Source organism: Populus trichocarpa, chromosome 3 (assembly GCF_000002775.5).
Source record: "Populus trichocarpa isolate Nisqually-1 chromosome 3, P.trichocarpa_v4.1, whole genome shotgun sequence".
Lineage (NCBI taxonomy): Eukaryota > Viridiplantae > Streptophyta > Magnoliopsida > Malpighiales > Salicaceae > Populus > Populus trichocarpa.
The window spans coordinates 19,842,152-19,866,001 of NC_037287.2; the positions used below are offsets into that span (position 1 = coordinate 19,842,152).

General features: G+C 36.0%; 3 protein-coding genes across 4 annotated transcripts; 1 reads left to right on the forward strand and 2 right to left on the reverse strand.

Annotated features, from left to right (window-relative positions):
- Positions 1–216: 216 nt before the first annotated feature.
- On the forward strand, positions 217–7,815 carry LOC7460241 (protein LONG AFTER FAR-RED 3). The gene is made up of 15 exons (XM_024596805.2): positions 217–401; positions 480–646; positions 809–910; positions 1,025–1,097; positions 1,436–1,542; positions 1,634–1,757; positions 2,780–2,974; positions 3,655–3,740; positions 3,827–3,934; positions 5,412–5,507; positions 5,618–5,716; positions 5,856–5,930; positions 6,456–6,587; positions 6,722–6,837; positions 7,448–7,815. Exons 1-15 carry the CDS (start codon positions 326–328, stop codon positions 7,617–7,619), a joined length of 1,728 nt encoding a protein of 575 aa, XP_024452573.2. The 5' UTR covers positions 217–325; the 3' UTR covers positions 7,620–7,815.
- A 1,539-nt stretch (positions 7,816–9,354) lies between these two features.
- Positions 9,355–19,215, reverse strand: LOC7460240 (uncharacterized). 2 transcript variants are annotated; one of them, XM_002303893.4, is made up of 18 exons: positions 19,080–19,215; positions 18,809–18,963; positions 18,174–18,413; positions 17,768–17,914; positions 17,534–17,612; positions 17,066–17,249; positions 16,211–16,276; positions 15,393–15,632; positions 14,811–15,017; positions 14,414–14,717; positions 13,760–13,919; positions 13,504–13,612; positions 12,739–12,874; positions 12,567–12,622; positions 12,182–12,481; positions 11,967–12,089; positions 10,511–11,200; positions 9,355–9,880 (listed from the first exon to the last, which is right to left on the reverse strand). In XM_002303893.4, the coding sequence occupies exons 2-18, from the start codon at positions 18,936–18,938 to the stop codon at positions 9,710–9,712; spliced, it is 3,342 nt and encodes a 1,113-aa protein (XP_002303929.4). In that variant the 5' UTR covers positions 18,939–18,963; positions 19,080–19,215; the 3' UTR covers positions 9,355–9,709. The 2 variants fall into 2 exon arrangements, with proteins under 2 accessions (XP_002303929.4, XP_024452572.2); XM_024596804.2 differs by lacking the exon at positions 19,080–19,215 and having other exon boundaries at positions 18,809–19,071.
- Positions 19,216–21,271: 2,056 nt separating this feature from the next.
- On the reverse strand, positions 21,272–23,612 carry LOC7462794 (L-type lectin-domain containing receptor kinase V.9). The gene has a single exon (XM_002303892.3). It carries the CDS (start codon positions 23,495–23,497, stop codon positions 21,497–21,499), a length of 2,001 nt encoding a protein of 666 aa, XP_002303928.3. The 5' UTR covers positions 23,498–23,612; the 3' UTR covers positions 21,272–21,496.
- Positions 23,613–23,850: the final 238 nt, after the last annotated feature.

A 23,850-nucleotide genomic window follows, 5' to 3' on the forward strand; every position in this document is an offset into this window, starting at 1 on the left:
ATTAAATGTCATCACATCAAATTATGATATTGATGTGATGTTTAATAATAACAATATTGAGATAATATTTAGTTATTATTTTGAAATAAAATAAATAAAAATAGATGATATGTTATTTTTACACTATTTTAAAATGATATAAATTTATTTTAAAATTATCATAAAAATAATTTATGATTTTAACATGACAAATTTACTTGTTCAAGATAAAATGAGTGAAAAACGCTTACTTGTTTTACGCTCTGTCTATCCTCTAGCTCTGCTGAGTATGAGTGTGAACTGAGCGATAAGAAAAAAGAAGGAACAAGCACTAGCGAGGAGCGGCATGAACCGCTACACGTTCCTCTCCGCCACTCTCGTTCTTGCCATTGCCGTCCTCTCTCTGAACATACCACCGCAAGGTGAACACTCTCCTCTCTCTATCTCTCTCTCTGTTTTTTTTTACAAGTTGTTTTCTGAGAAACTGTTTTATTGAAAAGATTGGTTAAGTTTGGGATTGAAAAGATTATCAACGAAGAAATTAGCGGCGGATCTAATAGTGAAGAATGCTGTTATCTTCACTAGCGACGCTTCTATGCCTGTCGCCGATTCTATGGCTATTCAAAACGGCAGGATTCTTCGCGTTGGCAATTATTCGTCTCTACAGGTTAGCCCCCCCCCCCCCCTTTTTTTTTGAATTACTGAACAAATTAGTGTGAAAATTTAATTCTGGAAGTGCAAGTATTTTTTAAAAATAATTGTTTGCTTATTTTTTTTTATGGAATTTAAAAAATTAATTGAGAATTAATTATACATTAACTAAATGTAGGACTTGGTAGGGGGTGGAACTAAAGAGTTGAATGTTGAAGGAAAAGTTTTGGTTCCTGGATTTATTGATTCTCATGTCCACTTAATTCCCGGTGGACTTCAGGTACTGTACTAAACCTCCTGGATTATAAAATGTTTGTAATTTATGCGTTGAGTTTTGTGATTAGTAGCCTTGTTTGTTTAGATTATTTGACTATATTTTATCAATGAAAAACAGATGGGGCGTGTGGAGCTGCGGGGTGTAAATCAGAAGGAAGAGTTTGTGAGAAGGGTTAAAGAAGCTGCAGGAAGTAATTTCCATGATTGCTTAAGAAAATGCTGTGATTTCTGTGGATTGTAAATAAGCTTGTTGGATTTATGGTTGATTTTGGATTGTCCAATTTGTTTGTTAACGTGTAGAAGGATTAGTGAGTCTAATGGAAATGTTAAATCAATAATCATGTTTTAAAGTACATTTCTTGTTACCTGTAGAATGATGAATTACAGTTTTTCTACGTAAGGATAGCTGTCTAGAAGGTGAATCCATGTAAGAGGGATTAGAGATTATGTGACTGGGATGATTCACTTTTTAATTTGTTGAATCTTAGAATTCTTTTTGACGTGATTGTGTGCAAACAAACTGTTTCAGATGTAAAACAAGGTTCCTGGGTGTTGGGTGGTGGATGGAACAATGATTTGTGGGGAGGAGAATTACCAATGGCTTCTTGGCTTGATGATTTTACAGCAGATAATCCTGTGAGAAGCCCTAACTTAATTGAGGTTTATTACTTTTATGAATATTAGCATTCACAATCTCATGTTCTTTACTTAAGATATGGTTCTACAGGTTTGGTTAACAAGGATGGATGGTCATATGGGCTTGGCTAATTCATTGGCACTGAAATTGGCTGGTATTAATAATTCATCGATTGATCCCAGTGGTGGAACCATTGCAAAATCTACCCATGGAGGTATGGTTAGTTCTGTCACCATGTAATGACGCTTCAGAAATGCATGAAGTACTTTTGATTTACTTCATAGCTGTATGCCGAGCCCTTCACTGTCTGTGCCATATTGGCTGATATTGCCGAGAGGTTTCGGGTGTGTTTAGTAATAGAAAACAGTTCTCCTTTTCCATTTCCAATAGAAAATTGGAAAACATGTTCATTTATTGAAAACGAAAACAAATTTTTGCATAAAAAAAAAAAATCAAGATTACAACTATTTTTCATAAAAATCAAAACCAAAATTTATAATAGCCATCTTAATATTTTGTATTTGTGATAATCTAATTGTAAAATATTAAAAAAAATAATTTTTTTCATTGCTAAAAAATGCTTGTATATAAAAGAAAAAAAAAATGTAATGTTCATGTATTTTCTTTATTTGGAGGAAAACTTGTAAATAAAAATTATGGAGAACCTCTAAAATATGTGTTACAAACTTTGTATAAATTTGAAAAACTAGTTTTCCTATTTTTCTGAATAGAGAAATATTGCATTTGAATAGTACGTTCTAGTTTTCTTTTTTTGACTCTAGTTTTCCAAAAAAAATGGAGTATCACTCTGTTTCTGAACAACCCCTTTGTGTCTGATTTACCTATGGAGGTTATATTTAACTTTTGTTGATACCTTTGGATTCAAACTTAGTTCTTATCTACCTTTACTCTGTGCTAAGTGCAGCTGCACATAAATCTCAGTCCTCTCTGCAATTCATGTGTGTTTATAGACATCATGTGTGAATTGTACAGAGGGCCAGGGTTTCTGCAGTCGCAACTGCACAAGGTATCTCTCTTTACCCTTTGGGGAGGGGAGTGTAGGGTAGGGTGCATCTTGACTGAAATGCACTGCAAAAGAAATGAGTGTCATATATCAGGTAATAATTTGGAATGTATGCAATCTCTGATTGGAACTTTATTGTAGATTTTGTTGCAATGTTAAATATTTAGTTTCTAATTTGCTCGCTAATTATTTTTGTCAATATCATCATGCAGAACCTACAGGATTGTTGATTGATGCTGCAATGAAACTTGTCCTCCCCTCGATTCCAGAGGTCTCAGTGGATGAAAGGAGGGAGGCTTTTCTGAGAGCCAGCAACCTTGCCTTGACGAGGGGTGTGACAACTGTTGTTGATTTTGGGCGATATTTTCCTGGAGCAAGCGTCGAACATTCCTGGGAGGATCTTTCAGGTTCAGCTACAACTTTTGGAGTGTTGGATGCCTGTGGAATTGAATTATATAATTGCATTTTATTCTGGATCATCCCTTGAACATGGAACATTGTTTTTAGAAAAAAATGGTTCCATTATTGTGCCTACAATTTACTGACCTGGATTGTGATCTGCTAAGGAGATTTTTACCTTCCTTATTGGGAACAAAAATGATAGATCCAATAAAAACTGATATAAAAATAGTGCACAATATAATGGAAAGGGCCATTAATTGGTTGCACATGTCTTGTTCCTTTCTTTCATCTATGTAAGAGTAGGACTCAGTCTGGCGTTTCGTTTGCAAGAACGCCATGTTTGATTTATTTTCAAATTTCTTTCTCATAAAACTTGTTTCTGAAAATGAGGCTGGAATGGTTCTGAAAGAGCTTTTCCTTGTTTATATGAGAGTTTGTTCCTCTGTATATTCTACTCGGTACCGATTTTTTATTGAAAATTTTCAGAAAAACTAATCCTTAACTTTTTGTTTTTCTGTTGTCAAGTTTCGGAAAAGAAAAAAAATTTCTCTGCAGAAAAAGGAATGACATGGATCAAAGAACACTGAATCTTCCATTTGGTTCCTTTGTATGAACTCTTAGAGCAAAATTATAATGCTTTTGAATTTCCTGTTCCTTTACCTGATTCTTTTTGTCATTTCAACAGATGTTTATCAATGGGCTGATTCTTCTGGGAAGATGATTATTAGGGTTTGCTTATTTTTTCCAATGGAAACATGGTCACGACTTCTTGTATGGATTCTATTTTTACCCACAGCTGGTGTTCTAGTTTTCTCTCTATTTTTGCCCTTATTTATGAAGGTCTTGTTTACTCTCAGGAGCTTATCAAGAAGACAGGACGAGCACTTAGTGATTGGATTTATTTGGGTGGTGTTAAGGCATTTGCTGATGGATCTTTAGGTTCTAATAGTGCATTTTTCTTTGAGGTGAGGATTAAAATACTTTGTTTCCACTCATGTTTTATTTTGATTTTGTCAGGTTTGAGGTCTTAAATTCCCTGGCCTAATATATGGCATTGATGTCTGCTGCAACTATTTTAGTGTGTAGAGCAAGATGAGATGAACTTGGACATTCTTCCAGATAACTTAATCTTATCCTGTTTGATTTGCATACAAGGACACGGTGTGATATTGGAAAGATGGATTTATCATTTCCTTCCTATTCTTCCTTTGTCTGGTCTAGCTGGGTAAGGCATGAATGGGGAATGGGTGACTGTGCTAAGATTTAATGCAAACACATTGAGAGAATACTCAGTTTTTGGATTAGGAAATGATGCATGTAAGGCTTCTAATAACCATGTTTCTTATTGGTATGAGTTGCCTTTTCTTAGCCTGTGATGTATAGCACACAAACAGGAGGATGGGGAGAAACTCACTAGTTGTTACACAAGTGACATAATAATAATAATAATAATAAAAAAGAACATTGGTTGTTGAATAAGATCCACACATGTTAGCATATGTTAGGAAAACAAAATATCTGTGAATGGCAAAGAAGTTCAGTGTGCTGTTAATTTTGAAGCTCTGAATTTCATTGTATGTCAAAAGGATCGCTGCATTTGGTTGTCTTATGCTTTACCCTTGTTTACCAGATTTTCCCGCTGCCATTACCATGAAATTTATTATCTGAAACCACTTCTAGTTTGTCCTTTTCTCACTAATGTTTGTCTTGGTTCCCAGCCAAAAGAAGAAAGGTGAATGACCTGATCTTTTTTGTTCATACTTGATATTATCTCCCTCTGTTTTTTTCCCGTTTCTCAGATTAAGTTATTATTATTTTTCCTGTGATACGGTATTTTATGGACTCTACTTTTCTTTTATAGGGCTAAGGAATTCTTTCCAATTATCAAAACTCTTATAGACAGAATTCTAAACTAGCTACCTTTCCTTTTCCAAAGCAGTATATAAAATGCCATCTACAAACTTAGCAAGCAAAGGAAAAAAGAAAAGAAAAGAAAAACTATGAACTGTGCAGTTATTTGAGCTTGGAAAATGCCTTTGCCAAACTGCTCTGTACTTTATGTAGCCTCAAGCAAGCCTTTGCCTGTTTGTATCAGTGGTTAATGCTCAAAAGGTGAAGGGTTTTAAAGTTGATAATGCAACTCATTATCGAATTTCAATTGCTTATTATAATGGAGAGATTGAATTTTATTCATGAATGCCGCTAAGGGGGTTGACTTTTTCTCCAAACAATCTAAAAATATAGATCCTGTGGCTAAGATCTTTATTTCTTCTCGTGAAAGGCCTGGTTGAAGTTGGTGAGCCCAAAATAAGTTCGTACCCTATGTGTTTTGTAATTAGTTAGTGGAGCGCGTGAAACTTGGGTGTCTGTATTTGAATTTGAGCAAATTTTTTTTCTTTCATTTCAATCAATTGTCCAGTAACAAGTTTTTCCAATTTCTAGCCATACGCTGATGAGCCTCACAACTATGGCTTACAAGTGACTGATCCGGAGAGTCTTTTCAACATGACAGCAGCATCTGATAAACTTGGACTTCAGGTGTGGCCTTGTCCTATCACAGCACCTGAACATGCCTGTATCTGTATACACGTTCACTGCTTTCATTTCTATCCAGTAAGTTTCAAGGTTTACTTCAAAATTTGTTTCAGGTGGCAATTCATGCTATAGGTGATCGAGCAAATGAGATGGTCCTGGAGATGTACAGATCAGTTGCTTTAACAAATGGAATGAGAGATAGAAGATTTAGGGTAAAGTTCATTGCTCAAAATGAAAAAGGTTCACCTAAGGATTAACTTGTTCTCTCCTTAGAATGTTAAGGCAGCAGAATATCATTTCCAATTAACATTCACTCATTGTTGCTTTTCATGATGGACAAAAATATTTCAGATCGAGCATGCCCAGCATCTGGCACCTGGAATGGCTGCCAGATTTGGTGAGCAAGGGGTTGTTGCTTCAGTACAGGTTTTCCATCAATTTATCCTTCAGCTTTCACTTGTTTATATTAAGTTTTGTAGATTGAATTAGGAAGTGAAAGGGTATTGCTTGAGGGTAAAGGGGCTGTTTTGTGGCTGAAAATTGAGAATTAGTTAACTGAAGGGGTAAGGGTGGATGGTAATGGGAGTTCCACATTTCCAAGATAACAAGGATGTGATGTAGTTTAATTTATTAGTAGAAATAAAGCAGGAAAAATATGCTATCCATTTGCTTTCCATGGTCTGTGAAAAGCACCAATAGCTTTTTAAGAAGATGAAGTGACAATTGCAATTAACTACTAGAATATTGTCTCATTCAAGCAGTGGTATTGGGTTCATAATCTTATAAACTTAAGTGGTAGTTTAAAAAAGTCCATTCATACTTTATACCATTATATTAGAATAGCCAAGGTTCATTCCCCATGACCGCCCCCCCCTTCCCCTTTCTATCCTCAAATTTTCTGGTGAGAGTGTTACAGTTTCATGACATGAATCATATGATAATTATCAACAGCCAGATCACCTTCATGATGATGCTGATTCCGCTGCAAAAAAGCTTGGGGTGGATAGGGCCCAGCAGGGATCTTACCTTTTCCACTCGCTTCTTGCTAGCAATGCTCGGTTGGCTTTGGGTTCTGACTGGCCTGTAAGTATTATAGAACTATAGTATCTGTTCTGAATGGTGTATTTGCTTCAGTTAAACTGTTATCTTAAGATCACAATATCTGTTCTGAGCAGTGTACTTGGCAAAATTCCTGACAAATATTAATGTTGTTTCAGGTTGCAAACATCAATCCTGTAGGAAGCATCAAAACAGCAATACAAAGAATACCCCATGGCTGGAAAAATGCTTGGATGTCATCTGAATGCCTTTCACTGAATGATGCATTAATTGCGTAAGCAATACTGAAATATTATCTCCTAATACTTATCTCCTTCTTGATGTGCTATGCTTGTCTGTTCTGATTTATTAAGTATATAGAGGAAGTTTACTTCTTCTTTTTTGATTTGCTAGATATTGTGTGTTGGAACTGGAATTTTTATGCATGTGGATCCTAATGACCCAGTCAGTAAGCATATTTAACAAAGGCGCATCCTTGATGGCCCTTCGTAGCAGATTAATATCTAGAACTGTTTTAGTAAAAAAAGATCATCACTGCTGAATGCCTTGAACAAGGTGGTTAAATTTAGCAGTTCAATTCAGTGGCCAACTATTGTTTGGATGCGCATGTTTGGTTTTGCCATCTTTTTAGTATTTGGAGTTCTCGCTTTCTTGTGCAAGCATGCTCAGTGTCTTTCTTCAAATGTGCTTGCCTAATTCATGCCTTTTCTTCTTAAAGCTCTGATTTGTCCTAAGCTTTTGTTTGTTTTTCACTCTGGTTTATTTTATAGTCATATCAGCGTGGGTTGCGTTGCTCTATCAGAAACTTTTGTCCATCCCTGACAACTTTTATCTAACTTTGTTACTATGATTTCACCTGTGAACTCACACGATCACCATGGCAGGCACACTATTTCAGCTGCCTATGCATGTTTTCTGGACAGTGAATTGGGATCCTTATCTCCTGGAAAACTGGCAGATTTTGTCATTCTGTCCACCAGTACATTGGATGACTTGGCCGAAGGATCCGTGACAGTTGAGGCCACATATGTTGCTGGTGTACAGGCATATCCTTGAAAGTGTATAGCTTCATATCGTAGGCAAAGAACATTCTTATCGAGACGGGACCTGGTAAATTAGGGCATTGCTCAGTAGCATCTTTTAAGTGGGATGAAGACCATGGTGCAAAGCAAAATGTCATATGATTGATGATATAAGGTGTTTGTAATTAATAATCTCCTTGCATGCGTATTCCTCTCTGTTTCAGACTCAATTTCCAAAGTCAACCCCTTGCTTCCCTATCTATACAGAAACACCATGCAAGGCCAATGAATACCCAGATCCAAATCTTTTTTAGGCGTAATAAAGCTTACGTTGCCATCGAATCGTGCCTTGGTTCCAAGTCCACTGATCACGCTGCGCATCTCCATGGTGCACCTGGTAAGAAATCACAATCTCGTCTTCGGCATCGATGAGAACGAGGTTTTGGTTCATGTGTTTGATGTCGAGGTTGTCGAGGTCAAGTTGTTTTCTTTTCATCCATCACCCCTCAAACCAAGTCCAAATCTTATTACCCTACAACTTCAAGGGAGTTCTACGCTCATTTTTTTAAAGAAAGCACAATACATTATTATTAAAAAACACTTCGCTTTCGGTAGCTTCCTTCAGTGAAACAGATTCGAGTTTCAGTGAATAATAGGGAAGGACTACCTCCAAGATACAGCGACCTCTTATTGAACAAAAAAAAAAAAAAAAGGGAATACTTGAAGTTTGTGATGAGAGAGGCGAGGAAATCGAAGCTCGAAATTGAAAACTCGGGCTTTATACAATAATCCGAGTGATAGTTGGTGGAGCTACAGGAGCAACTTGTGGAGCCATGTAGTTTTTATCATCCAACAACTTTGATACCATTGCAATTGATACAAAGGAGGAGGGGATCATCAGTGAGCTGGTCGCATCCAGGGAAGGGAAAGAGTATTATGCAAAGACTGGTAAAGAATTATCTTCTTCTCTATGGACTATGCAATCGAGCATGATTGCAGCCATGACGTCGGTTAAGGACAATACACTTTGCTAAGAAAGCTTTTGACTGATATATCAAGTAAGGCTATTGTTTTCATTGAGGATATTGATTGCTCGCTCGATCTTACGGGGCAAAGATCGAAAGTCGAAAGGCACAAAAAATCATAAAGACACTTGATCCAGCTTTCATTAGAAAAGGTAGAATAGACCAACACATTGAACTGTCACAATGCAAATTCGAGGGATTCGAGATTTTGGCAAAGAATTGTTTGCATATTGAATCACATGCTTTGTTTGATAAGATCAAGGCATTGTTAGAAGAAATTAACAGGACTCCTGCTGATGCTGTGGAATATTTAACGCCGAACAGTTTGGGAGGGAGCTGATGTTGAAACTGGCTTGCCAGTCCTATTCAAGCTCTCAAATAACAAAGAAAGAAGCTGTGCAGAAGAAAAAGGTAGAAGTGATGCAAAAGGCAACGAAAAAACCCTTTTAAGAGGATCTTCAAAAGAGAGTGAGAACAAAAAATTAGTAGTTACAGCTTCGGGGAGAAGGGGGAGAAGGTATCATGTTTATCTTTTTACATGGTGTTTAGTTCGAACTTGATCTCATATCATATATAGCGTTTGGTTGATATCTCATAATAAGATGAAGACATGTCCTTTTGTCTTAAATTCACTCTAAAATTTTCCGACATATTTATTTTTATGTTTTCATCTCCATCTCTTCGGTCATTAATTACCGTCAATCACCAAATATAAGTTCCTTTGAGGTATTGGAACACAACAAATTACAAGGTGAAACTTCAAATGCAATTGGAAACATGGCTTGTCTCAGGAGTCTATCCTTGTCAAAAAGGACAACTGCCTTTGTTTCAGTCCTGAATCTGAAATCAAACCCACTCACTCTAGGATGGAGGAATTGAAGCTAAAGGCTTAGAACAAGGATCGGTGGACCTATACAACAGGGAAAATAACTTGAGGAAACTACATTAATGTGCAGCTTACCACTCAACCAGCTCTGCATTAGATGTAAGTCTAACCTAACAAATCGTGATCTCATGGATGACATCTTATTCTTAGAGATGGAAATCTACATTATTATTCTCGATTCAAGTCTCTTGTGATAAAACAAGTTGCGCTCGATTAGTTCTGAAACTGGGATTTGTATATCTCAAGGCCAGATGTAGCTGCAGTAATTGGACACAACCTGATAGAAAAGGAGCACGGCACAGCAGGAACTAGATACTTGTCATGGACACATGGTGACCAGCTATCATCTCCACCCAATCCCATATGTTTGTGGTCAAGATGCACCTGCAATCCAAACACATTAACTTGAATACTTAATCCAAGACATATGACATGATAGCAGCATGAGAAAGAAAACTAGCAAGGTAACCAAGCAGCAGCGAAAATATGCCAACAAGAAATGTCAACTAGAGCACAACTCATTCTCCAGAACATAAATTTTGTAGAGGAAACGTTAGCTTAGAAATCTGATGACCATTTTAAGCGCCCTAGATTGAGTAGAATAATAGTGTATCACAAATAGCACATGGCCATGCAAGCATGTCAAGGTTAGAGAATAGTTATAGAGTGTCAAATTCAAAAGGCAATTGACAGCACAAAATTTAGTATTATGGTTCCTCTAGATGGTCAGTAATACCTCGGATAGACATTATAAGAAAGATTTAAGCAAACCATTTTCTCTCCTTTGCCTTCTGTTTCAGTGACTTGCATTTTCTAGACGGATATGACATGTGAGTGATTTGACAGGAAGAAAGAATGGCAAGTCATCATAGAAAATCTAATTTAACTTTACTATCACTGTTCTTGATATGGTGAAGGCATTAGCAACATGCATCTGACCAGTCCAAAACATGAATGCTTTGTAGCTTAATCAGATATAGATTCAACGAATGAAATCCCAGTAGCATAATTCACCTCAATATCATTTCCTTGAACGAGTTCTTCGTGGTGTGTCGCTCGGTCAAGTTCTGCTGTGAAGTAGTAACTAGCACTCATTTGCATAGGTGGGGAGCTGCCATAAGTTGAAGCAAATATGCCTACTCCATCCTTGTTCTGAAATGTCACCCATCTAACATCTGCTCTACCAGAACATTCTCCAGGGACAATGTAAGGAACATGCATGTCACCCACATTCTGCTCATAGACCCCAACATGGGCTGCTGCTTTTCTATCTGGATAACATTCAAATGGCCCTCTTCCATACCATTTAATCTGATCCACTGATTTTTCCAAGTGCAATTCAACTCCCACTCGAGGCAAAGGTGGAAGCTCAGAACTTGGAATTGCACTGCATTCAATAATCAAGTCCCCAGAACTATAAATTGTGTAGATCATATTAACTGTGATTAAAGCTGTTGCATTTGTAGATTCAGATAAGGAGCGTTCCTCACAACTTGGGACACCAACATAAATGACCTCTATTTTCACAAGATTGTCGGTTGTGCTCTTCACAGAACAACTTTTTGTCTGAAATACAAGGCTATCAATACCAGCTGCTTTCCACCGGGAGTAATAACTGTCTTTTTCTCCACCTTTGTCATTATCTGTAGGTGCTCTCCAGAAGCATGGGATTATGCCTTCCTTTATAACAGGAACTCCTCCAACCTACAATCACCACACCTTTAAAACTCAGTTTTGTTTAAAAGCTAAAAACTCCTGTCTCTGCGCAAGGTCAATGATGAAATATAACTTCTGCCTCCAAAAAAAATAATAATAATAATAAGTTATTAGGTAGCCATAATGTAGTCTTTATTCATACGAGGTCTCCTAAGTAACCTGAAAACTTGAAATTCAAAACGGAAATCTTTAGATAGAGTTCCGAGCTTTGTTCATGTCTATAAGGCAATCCCGGGAGAGAGAAAAAAAAAGACATGGTGTAGCCAAAAACTTCTCATGGTCAGCAAAGAATAAGAACTTTACAGATCCTATGAAATACCAAACAAGACTCTGCATCATTTTTTCATATGCTATGTATCAGAGAATAATTCTTTCATGCATTTAAAAGAAATTACACCTCAACCTTGTGTTTCAAAAACAGAGAGATCTTTTTGGCTTAAATTGTAGCCCTAGTAAGGTCAACTAACAACATGAACACCAAGATGGATTTCAAAATTAGTTTATGATTACTTTGATTACGATTTCAAATTCTGTTGTTTCGGCGCACACGATGAGAAAGCCAACATTGTTTTCCATGTGTGAAAGGGGTTTTGTTGAAGTAATCATGTAGTACAAGTTGTTAGGATATGTCTAGGCTCCACTTGTATATGGAAACATCAAAAGAAGAGAGAAAACTAAAAATTCATGTATTTATGTTTCTAGCTTCAATGAACTAAATATGATATTGAGGACAATTCATAAATGCAATACTAACCTTCCAGCTTTCAATACTTCCAGTCTGAATGTTCCATGTTATCTCCCAAACGTTCAGCTGGCTAACTCTAACTGTATCTCCAAGAGTTTCACTAAAGACTTTAGCATCGGTAGTTTTGATAATCTGAAATGCCATTTTCAAACCAGAAAGCATGGCTGTAAAATATTTGAAGATAAATGAAATTATACAATTAAGTATAAAAGAAGAGTATTTACATGAGGCATGATCTTTTGTCTGGTAGGCAACTGGATTTGTGTAGATGAAATAACATGACCAGCTTCAACCCAACGTGTGGAATGCAGGAGTCTAGTAGTTATTGTTACAAAAATTTCTTCTGCAAAAGATGAAGCCAATAGAGGATACCATGGACCTGACTGCCATTCTAACTTGTAACTGCTCTGAGGTTCTGTCAGTGGAAGAGAGAGAATTCCAGATCCAAATTCATATCCATCACCGTGGACAGTCCAGCTAAACTCTAAACCTTGTGTAGTTTGAAAGAAATGGGTGTTGGTTATCTGCAAAATCAAATTCCAGTTAGAAGTGAAATTCAGATTCAGTGAAGGATGAGAAATGCAGAAGCTCGGTGAAACATGTGAGTACCTTTATTGTGCTTTCCTCTAGTGAAACTTTGATTGGCTGATAAACATACTTAACTTCTGCAAACAATAACTGACACGATTCATGATTCAAACAAAACTTAGGTCTAGATATCATCTTACAAGTTGGAAAAAAGGAAGTAGATGCAGACTCATTATGAGAAGAATAAATTTACCTTCTAATGCAGGATGAGGAGTGCGATCTGGCCATGTAAGACCATTAAGACAAAAGTTCAGATCATTAGGTGTATCCCCAAAGTCACCTCCATAAGCCCAGTGTTTTCTACCATCTCCACTTTCCTTCAATAACGCCTACAGTCGAAAAGCAAATACTTGATTTGATAAATAAGAAGAGATTTGAAATATCTTTCTCAAAAATAAATTGGTATATTTAATTGACAAATGTTCAAGGTCTTTATCACGCAAATACCAAGATAGTTTCTTATGTTAATCATGGGGAACTAAACATTTTAGATTTCAACATGCCACAGCTCTTCCTTTTCTGCATGCAAGTATCATGGTTTATTGTATGAATTATATATGACTCTCAAGTTTGTCAATCTGCTGAGCCTGTTGCAAGAAAATTCCTAGAGGCTTATATTCAGATTTTTCATTTATATACATTTTCTGCCTAAGAAACGTGAAAACTAAAAATATACCAGAATTTTTTTTATATTTCCAATCAGTGCTACTGCAGTTTTTATAGAATCTCAATAAGATATATTTTTAAATAGACATATTAGTCTTCATTCTATATTTTAAAATTATGCTGTGTGGTAGGGTGGACCATTCTTAAGAGCAAAAGATTGTTATTGTAAGTTGTGGATGGTTTTCAAAATAAGAGGTAAAGATTTTCGGTAAGCCCAGGATGGCAGAAAACCGATTTCGCTCATCAATTTGATACTTTTCCATGTTTCTTAAGAGTATAAAGGATTCTAAACCTGGTCAACCCACTCCCAGATAAAGCCGCCTTGGAGACCAAATGTGCTATCAATTGCGTCCCAATATTCACGTATATTCCCACTGCTATTCCCCATTGCATGTGAATACCTGCCGATTTGAATACCACAAGGACATATAAATAGAGAAAATGGAGTTACTCCCATGATTAACAGATGCACTGCACGGTGTAATTAAGACATCTAAGAACAGTTAAGGGGTCAATGTAACTCGTATAGAAGAACAGAGGTAACATACTCGCACAATATCAAAGGGCGTGGTTCAGTTGGGTCTTTTGCAATCTTCACTATGTCCCAAACACGCATATACATCGGGCAGATGATGTCAGTGGATGCCGTTCTGGATCCACCTCCTTCATAGTGCACCAGCCGTGAGGGGTCCCTTTCACGAATCCAACCTAATAAAAGAACAGAAAAATTTAAGGTATTGTTTATGTAAAACTTCAAGTCTTCTAACAACACTATCCAACTTCTAACAACACTATCAACCTAATAAAAGATTTAACTTAAATGATCTGTTATCCATATAAACTTTCAATTGTCGGAGGCCACCACACTGGTTTTTAGCAAACCATTTCACAGTTTCAATGTCTTTCCTTGTGAATAAATGGGAAGCTTAAATTCATGCAATGTAAAAAGAAAAAGAAAATTAGTGTGTCTACACATTGTTGAGTGCCAAGACATCTGAAATAGAGCACACATGCTCAAGTCTCACACGAAACACAACAAGTATGATCTGACACCAGCTAAAAATCTATGATATATGTGAAAAATGGAAACAGAAGTAGAACCGACAACCATATATGTATGATAAATATTGTAATTGCTTAGATTTCTGTATGTGTCTCAAATAGAAACCATCTCAAAGATATATACAAAAAGGTATATATACCGGCTGCAGCAGAATGATTAGGTCCATATGAGGACTCATTTCCTAAAGACCAAGAAATTATGCATGCATGATTTTTGTCCCTCTCCACCATGCTTATCACACGATCCATCATTGCAGCAGCCCAACTTTGTTCCTGAGTAGGATGCTTCAGATGTTCGCAAAGATGAAAACCATGTGTCTCAATGTTGGCTTCATCTATCATATACAAGCCAAAAAGATCGCACAACTCATACCAACGAGGATGTTGGGGATAATGACTGTTCCTCACAGCATTCATATTGTTTTGCTTCATTAGAACCAGATCCTGTAAGCAGAAGAATAGACAATAACTCCATTATAATACTGCCAACCAAGAAAGCAGAGGAAACTAATGAGTAAGGAAAGAGCAGAGTGTGACCTTAATCATACACGACTCTATATTTGTCTTCCCCACACGTGGATGATGTTCGTGCCTGTTCACACCTCTTATTATAACTGGACACCCGTTAACAAGTAGCTGTTTTGGAGCCTTTGATATTTGTCTTATGCCTACTAGGCATGATTCACAGTCAACTACTTGCCCAGTTGCATCTTTGAGGGAGAGAACAAGAATGTACAAGTTTGGCTGTGGAAGAAACAAGCAAACACCAAAATCCATGACATCAGGTGATGATCGTCATATGAAGAACAGAGAGGTGAGGGAGAAATGCCAGAATCTCTTGAAAAATGTGAGTATTCATAAATCTAAAAACACTCATTGAAATGTGAAAGGCCCATAAATTATATGGAAAATAAATCGGAAAAGCACAGTTTTCATTCCTTCAAACTTCTTAACAACACTTCGCTCAGGTGATCTATATGCTTATGCTTCAAACAACTACCTGAATGAAAACTAAAGAATAAAATATCATTTCATCGAACAGCCAACAAGAATATGGTAAAATTAAATTGTGTAACATATCAAGTTTCCAGCAAATCCCAGTGAATTGAGGTTCCTCACCTGCTCTGCAGACCAAAGCTTGGGCTTTTCGAGTTTCCCTTCAAGGAAATTACCCAGAAATCCTAGAATTCCCATAGGGGAGTGAGTGAGCTTTAAATTGGCCACATTGGATGAAAGCAGATCAGGAGATTCTTCACTGTTGTACCAGCTTCCGGTGTCATATAATGCAGCTTCTATGGTAAAGTTGTCAAAAATTTTGTCTCTAGGAATTTCTAGAGCACTTTCTATTTTCACTTCAACCTGAATGGTAAGCACATAAACAAACTCAAATTTTTCTCCCCCGGACTATTTAGTTCAAGAACAATAGCCAAAGATATTACATTTATCACTTCGCATTAAATTCTAAGAAAACAATTGAACCGTGACAAAAATGAGACGATACTAGGGTATTCTCTTCCCATTTACCAATAGGGTTTACTTACAAGCTACCAAAAAGAAAGAAGAAAGGATAATGAACAGTTCCAGAGGAAAACAGCCATGGATAAGAAATTATGGTCAGCTGCAGAAGATCGCCAGAAAAGTATAACATTAGATATCCCAACCCCCATTTCTTCCCCAGCCAGCCAAAAATAGCATCACTTAAGGAATATTATCAAACCGTTCCATAAAAGATGAGAGCCAAATAGAGTAAATCAACATGTAATATGATACAAGGGGCGCACCCTTAAGTATTAACTCCTAATTCACTCAGATCACGTGAACATAACTCGACACTAATGCAATATCATCCAATTAATGGAAATAAGTATGTTTTCCTACATTCATCACAGCAAAAAAAAAAAAAGAAGCAAGTTAATATTTCATCAATAACCACTAACCTCTATATCTGCAGAAGTAAAATTCTCGGCCAGATTTGATTTGAAAAAGTAGTCTGCAATGAATACCTGCATATCAAATATTCTCTACATTTATCATTTGAAATTACTCATAGAAATTCAGATTAAATACCCAAAATGGAATAATAATGAAAAACGAAGTTAATAGGAAAAGGAACAGAATAGTGGTGGTCCGGATAGGTGTACTGTTCGCCAACAGCAAGATAAAACATACACATAAATGAACACTTTACAAATTTCCAGGTGGGTACGGTTAGATAATGAAAAACTATTAGAGATATTTAGTGTTTCCAGGGTCTAAGCTGGCACATAGGCTTCATTTTTGAGACACCTTCAATTTTTAAAACCTCATCATTAACCCTTTCTTGGAAGTGCTTTTGGGAAAAAGATACAGTGGAGGCTGATGTGGTTCTTTGCTCCATCCAAACAGAAGGAAATGCCAGAAAAATGAACATCAAGTCCCCTTTGGGCTAAAACTTCCATCCTTATAGGTTTATGGGAAAACAGAGAGAGTCCTTTGCACCATACAGTACTTGTTTGTTGACTGAAGTCTGTTAACTAACATGTTTTAATTATCACTAACCTTATTAATCTAGAAACAAAGAGTAGCATACCAAATAATACAACAACATGGTTAGCGAGAACTAAAAACTGAACCATAAGAGAAACCATAACATGGCACCAGAACAAGTACAGAATCATGTTCACATGACATGGCAGAACACATCCAACCTTTATTTGAAGTTTACCAACCATTTCCGAACACTGTCCCTAATTATGTTCATTCGAAAACCAAACAACAGCTAACTTCAAAAACGTTGAAGAGAAAAAGAATACCTGAGCCTTGGAAAGAAGAAGCACGTCTCTGTGAATACCTGACATCCACCAATGGTCTTGATCTTCAAGGTAAGACCCATCACTCCATCTAAAGACTTGAACGGCTAAAAGATTCTTCTTGCCAGAACCACATGGATAACAGTAATCTGTAATTTCAAACTCGGCAGGTAGCCTACTATCCTGACTGAGGTGATAGAACAATAAAACATTTGTTATTGGATTTTATGTAAAACTTCATCAAACTGTGCAATTTCCCTCATTCCTTTCTAATCTGTACAATTTATAGCATAAGTGATGTAACATGATTTGATTGAATAAATTGCCCACATAAATCGTATGTAAAACATAAAAAAGTTAATGAAACAGTTGACACGTGACACTAAGAAGATAAAGTACAGGAAGCAGAGTTATGGTCACGTTGCAAATAAAGGGAAAAAAGAGAGGAATGAAGAGGTGTGCATCAGACACCTGTATCCCACAGCAACCCCATTTATCCAAGCACAGAATGCTGAATCAACAGCTTCAAAATGCAAGAAAATCCTTCGATCTGCCATACACCAATTAACAGAATGCAGACAGATAAATACATGAAATTCCAGGAATCTGATGTTATATTAATTATATATTGAAAAGGAAGCAGAAAGAAGCATTCGGAGAAACAATAATCAGCTAAAGCTGCTATTACATAACAAATTGATCTACCTTGCCACCCCTGAGGAAGGTCAAAGTATGTTCGGTAGCATCCAGTAGGATTATCATCAGGAACACGAGGAGGATCTACTGGAAATGGATATAATACATTGGCATAAATAGGCCGATCGTATCCATGCAATTCCCAATTTGAAGGAACTGTTCCAGTGAGCAAAAATAAGTTACAAGATATCAACATGGAAGGAGAATGTTCAAGTAATAGACATTTCAGATAATCCATCAGCGATAAATTAAGAAAATTATTTTATGTTGCAGTTCTTATTCATGTTTGATTAATCTACTAGGAACCTACTTCAGTGGGATCATGACTACATGGAAAGTGAAAACCACCAGAGAATAAAATCCTGAAAATTCATTTTTTTTTTGTGATTTCATTGGAAAAAAAAGAGGCAATTACCAGGCAAAGTGTTCCACTCTGAGTCCTCAAATTCAGCGTCATAAAATTTCTTAGGAACACTGTCAGGGCCAGGAGCCAAGAAAAATCTCCAAAAGCCAGACAAAGATTTAACAAAAGGCAAATCCTTAACCCAAAAGGCTGCAGAATCAAGAGCCCCTTGAACAGCATCATCATTCCAAACAGCAGATTTAGATACCAAATGATCCACTTTGTTGCGTTGATACCAGTATCTAAGAGATCCTATAAACAACACAAAGCCAGATTTCCATCAAACTGATAGAATTAAACCAGATACAAGCACTTGTGCAAACTCAGGTGCAAGCCATTCTACAAAAAATGAAACTCAAAATACATTTAGGGCTTCAAAAGAACATAAGATAAAGGCAATTGCTAATGCAAAGAACCAAAATTTTCGAAATTCAAATTGAAAACCAAGCAAATAATATCAAAACCCAGGTCAAGTTAAACCCCATTTGATTAAATCATAGACTCAATCTCATAAAAAAGGTCACAAAAAGATTCAACTGATTCATCACTTATCATATTCAAGGCAACAAGAAGAGTAATGTCTGCTGGTACTACCAAAGTTTGCAAGATAAAGGGAGTCTAAAAGTCGTCATTCTCTCTCTCTCTACCTTCAACAGATTCATGGCAGTGCAAAGTGACATGAGGATCTCTCTTTCTCCACTTAATAAAAGCCTGGTCTTGCCAAACTTTATGTCCAGTTTCCACTGGAGACACCAGTTGTGCTACCAAAGAAGCCATTCTTAGAGCACACAGCAACACTACACTACAAACAGTCAACACAAATCAAACATTAATGATACCATACACAAAACATTACATTAATCGTCTAAGCTTGAGTGTAGAAGGAGAGGGAGAGGAGGGAAGCAAAGAAGAGTATACCAGGGAACTGAACTTGAACTTCAACCATGAAACTGAAACTGATAAAAATCTGCGAAACAGTTAAAATCTTGGTAAGTGTTTTAGCAAACGACTTTGGACTCTCTAATTTTTATATCGGTTTTTATTAGTCCTTCTTCTATTTATAGTTTCAATTGCACCATTGATATGTCATAATTCTAGAACAGATGAGGCCACTAGAGCAAGTAACGGTGTCTGATTAAAAAGCGGTTGAAAATGTGTTTGACAGTAAAATTATTAAAAAAAACTGGCTTAGATCTTACTCAAAATATTATGTCCAAGTTAACTGAGTTTTGCGTTTGAGAATGTAATAGTAATTATAGTCTAAAATATTTTTTATTATAAAATATATTAAATTTTTTTTTATTTTTTAAAAATTATTTTTTAACGATTTGAAAACATAAAATAATAATTTTTAAAAAAATACAGTTTCAACCATATTTTCAAACATTACCTTAAATTCAAAATAAAACTCAATTCAAGTGAAACTTTGTGTCGTAACTTTCAATTCTATCGGATCGACTAGATTTAATCATTATAGTTCAAAAAAGTAATTTTTTTTTATATTTAATAAATGTTCATTTTCATATCATTATGGCATATCCTATTTAAACAAGGGCTTCCCTTTCTTTTTCCATTGATTAGAAAATAACAAAAAAATAATTCTAATTAACACGGCTAACTCGTAAAACTCGTGATTTGGATCATGAGACCGGAAACTCTATAGAAAGCAAATTGAAACAAAGTATGAAGTTCAATACCCAATAAAATCAATGTTAAATAATAAAATTAAAAAAACAATTTTAAAAATTCCTTACAAATGTGAAGACCAAATAAAAAAGGCTTGGCTTTTCACTTGTATTTCTGGGATTATTTTTTAATTGGAATTGCTTAATATCAAAAATTTATTAAGAGAAAATCCTATTTTTTTTAGACCGAGTTAAAAAAATAAATGTTATTAGTGTAGAGGAAGCCATAAATTGAGGTTTATGAATGTTATGATAAATTTGATTGGAGAGTCCAGTGATAAATAAAAGGGGAGGGGAGATTCGTTTGGAAGGGATAGGATCAGATTTAATAATTATGGTTTAGACAAAGTAATAAAATTTTATTTAAAATATATATTCTTGATGTATTTATTAAATGATCGTTTTCTTATCTTTTTTTCTTCACTCACAAACATGGATTAATACATTTTGGAAGAAAAAAAAAGTGATACAAGAGCAAGAAATAATACTAGCTAGATACAAAGCTATCATGGTCCCTGAAATGATATAAATAGATGGTGTAATTGAAATTTTGCCTTATTAAGGACCTAATTGAAACTTTTAGTGTAGATGGAGTGCTTGGATACAGTTAGCCTCCCTTTTTTGCCCTTTTCTCTATCGTATACCAGCACGTGTCGTATTGGTTGATAGCATGAATGTGCGTGCCACGTCAGAATTACCTTTCCGGATGGGGCCCACCAGCAACAGACGGGAATTTTGCAGCCAGAGGAGGGGAATAAAAATGTTGCCAGAAATTAAAAAATAGATTTTGAATTTTCTAAAAAAATTAGATATTTTTCAGTTGTGGTATATTTTTTTAATATTATTTCAATTTATTTAACTGAACCTGGGATTGTAAATTAAAGAGAAGGATTATTGATTTTTTTATTGTGAAGGTTCTGTTTGAAAAACAATTCAAATTTAAAGAGAAGTTCTTTCTAACATAGAAAGAACGATATAAGATATTTTTGAAAAAATAAATATTTTTCTTAATTTTTTTTTAATTTTTATTCTCCTTTACAATATCATTTGATTTTTCTAATTTTTCTATTTGGAAGGAATAATTTTTCTGTTCAGTACTACTGGTAGGATTTTTTTTTCTATATAAAGAATTGTAATATTATTTTAGAAAAAGAGAGTAAGATAAATAAAAATTAAATATTTTAAAAATATTCCATAGTCATAGAGTTTTAGATCTTTGAGTATTTTAATTCGCGACAAACTCTGTTATCATTCCATCCTTTTACAGCAATATTTATTTTTTAAAAAAAAGTTTTTGAAGAATCTTACAAAGCAATTGAATTAATATTATTATTTTGATGATATTGAATTTGCTTTTATATTTTATCTTTGTAAAAAGCACCTGGATACAAAAAATAAATATTAGTATTTAATGTTGGAGTAATATAAAATAATTGGAGAATTTCCTCTAATTCAATTAGGAAAAGAAAAATATTGTCCTCCCAGAATTATCTCTTACAAAGGGTAAAGGGAACGAGTCTAGAACTAGCTTCACTTTAACTATAAACATTTAGTTCACTAAAAAACTATATTCATTGTGTAACCTGATCTATTAAACCTGTAACTCGGACCGACTCAGACCGAGTTTAATAACACTTATAACTAGACCACTCAACGACCTGTGTACATGAGAGAATGGGTGATTGTTAGAGATGGTGTAGAGTAACACAATATGGCATGATTTTCAGACTCTCCTCTTCCTTCCTGTGCCTTGACATGAGCATTCAGATTTTCAGGGAGTAAAGCTTGACCTTTAAGGTACATCAGAACTTGAGACATTTTTGGTCTGCCCTCTGCCACACTATGTGAGCAGAGCAGTCCAAGTTTCAAAACCAGTTCAACTTCCTCAGCTTTGCATTCTTCATTGAGTTTAGGATCCGTTGCACTCAAGATCTTCCCTTCCATCCAAAAGCTGTAAACCCAATCCACCAGAATCATCTCCTTCGCTGATGTTTTTGGCTCCACCGGTCTTCTACCACAAGCAACCTCCAAGCAGAATGCCCCAAATGCATAAACATCTGTGCTTGGAGTTGGTTTGCCACTTCTAGCAAGCTCAGGTGCAATGTAGCCTAATGTGCCAGCAACATGAGTGGTTTGAATATCCTGCTCGTGTTTGATGCATCTTGCAAGTCCGAAATCACCAAGTTTAGCATTTAATTCAGCATCTAACAACACATTGCTAGCCTTGATATCTCTGTGAATGATAACTTCTGCCCATTCTTCATGCAAATATGTGAGTGCTAATGCTACATCTTTGATTATTTTAAACCTTTGATTCCAATTAAGAATGAACTCAGTCTTGTTATAGAGGAACTTGTCAAGACTGCCATTAGGCATGTAATCATAGACCAGAATGAGCTCCTCTTTGCCTCGACAATAGCCGAGAACTCGAACCAAGTTGGGGTGTCGCAGCTGACCAATGGTGCCAATCTCTGCAACAAATTCTTTCATTCCTTGTTTGGAATTGTGAGAGATTCTCTTTACTCCAACCTGGACATTTGACCCAGGCAAAACACCTCTATATACTTTTCCAAAACCTCCTTTTCCGAGAAGCTCCGTTTCGCAAAAACCTTTGGTGGCCTCAAACAAGTCCTTGTACGAGAATCTATGAGATCTATACTGCACCTCCCAATCTTCTAGTATCTCAGTGAATTGAGCCTTTTTTCTCCTCCAAAGGATGATGCTGATGGAGATTGTAACTATGATCAACAGGACTACTCCGGTTGCGGACAACCCGACAACCAATTCCCTTTCTTTCCTCTGGGGTTGTTCTTCACCACTAAAAGATGGAAGCTGTGAAAGATCAAGTTCTGGGGCTTTCCCATCAAGCCGAAAGCTCCAACCCAAAACATAATGAGATTGTACTAGTTGGCCGGTTGAGGAAGAAAACCCCACATACATTTGCTCTAAAATGATCGGTGAAATATCTATGTTCAAAGACAAAAGGGGGAGGTCTGGCTTACCTGTATGGATTGGAGCTAAAGTCACATTAAGTTGAGTTTCTGGGGCATCATATTCCACCCAAGCCTGCATTGGTTCTCCACTAGAAAGAACAAGATTCTTGAATTCCCTATTTTCATTATCGAAATAACCTGCAGGGGCAGATTTGACTGATTCTAAGCTGTTGACGTCGATGCCAACATGGTTACCATTGATGTCATTGAACTCTTGATTTTGGAACGTGTCTAGCTCAATGGCCACTACATGATTTGACGGGTCTCCATTATTTGTGAGGTTAAATAAGCCCAAATGTTGAGCTGATGAAGCTCCAGTTAAGTTCTTCGAAGGTGCGATCATAAAGGCCATCCCATGACCAGGGAGACGCCCTTGATCAACGACGAAGGCAAATACGAAAGTGGTAGAAAAGGAGACTGAGGTACCGTTCGATGAATTCTTGAAGCTCAGTGGCTGAGAAAAGAAAGCACGGCCAATACCAAATGTTGAGGAGTTAGTGAGCCTGAAGAGACCCTTTTGAGAGAGCTCAGCTACACCACCTAGATCGAAATTTCCATTGAAGACAAAACCATTTTCAATCGAAGCTGCAACTTTGATCATGAGCAAAAATATTCCCACATGGCATTTGTAGAACATGGTTTCAAGGATTCGATTCATCTGAAACTGCAAGCAGATTTTGCTTCGTTTATCTTCTGTTTCCACCAACAAGTTCTCTTGACTTGGACTTTTATTAATGAAACTGCGAGACTAGAGATTGGATGCACAGCCGCCGCCTTGGACTTGCATTAATGAAACGATAAGTGCTTGCTGGATGGTGGAGTACACGTAGCAGAGAAATAATATTTTTTTTTAAAAAAAATTATTTTTAAAATTAACACAATAAAATATCTAAAATTATCTAAAAATATTAATTTCAAATAAAACAATTTTAAATTTTTTCAAAACACTTTTAAAATAAAAAAAATAAGACTCAAAGTACCGTTTGTATACTGAAAATTAGTTTTTTTTCC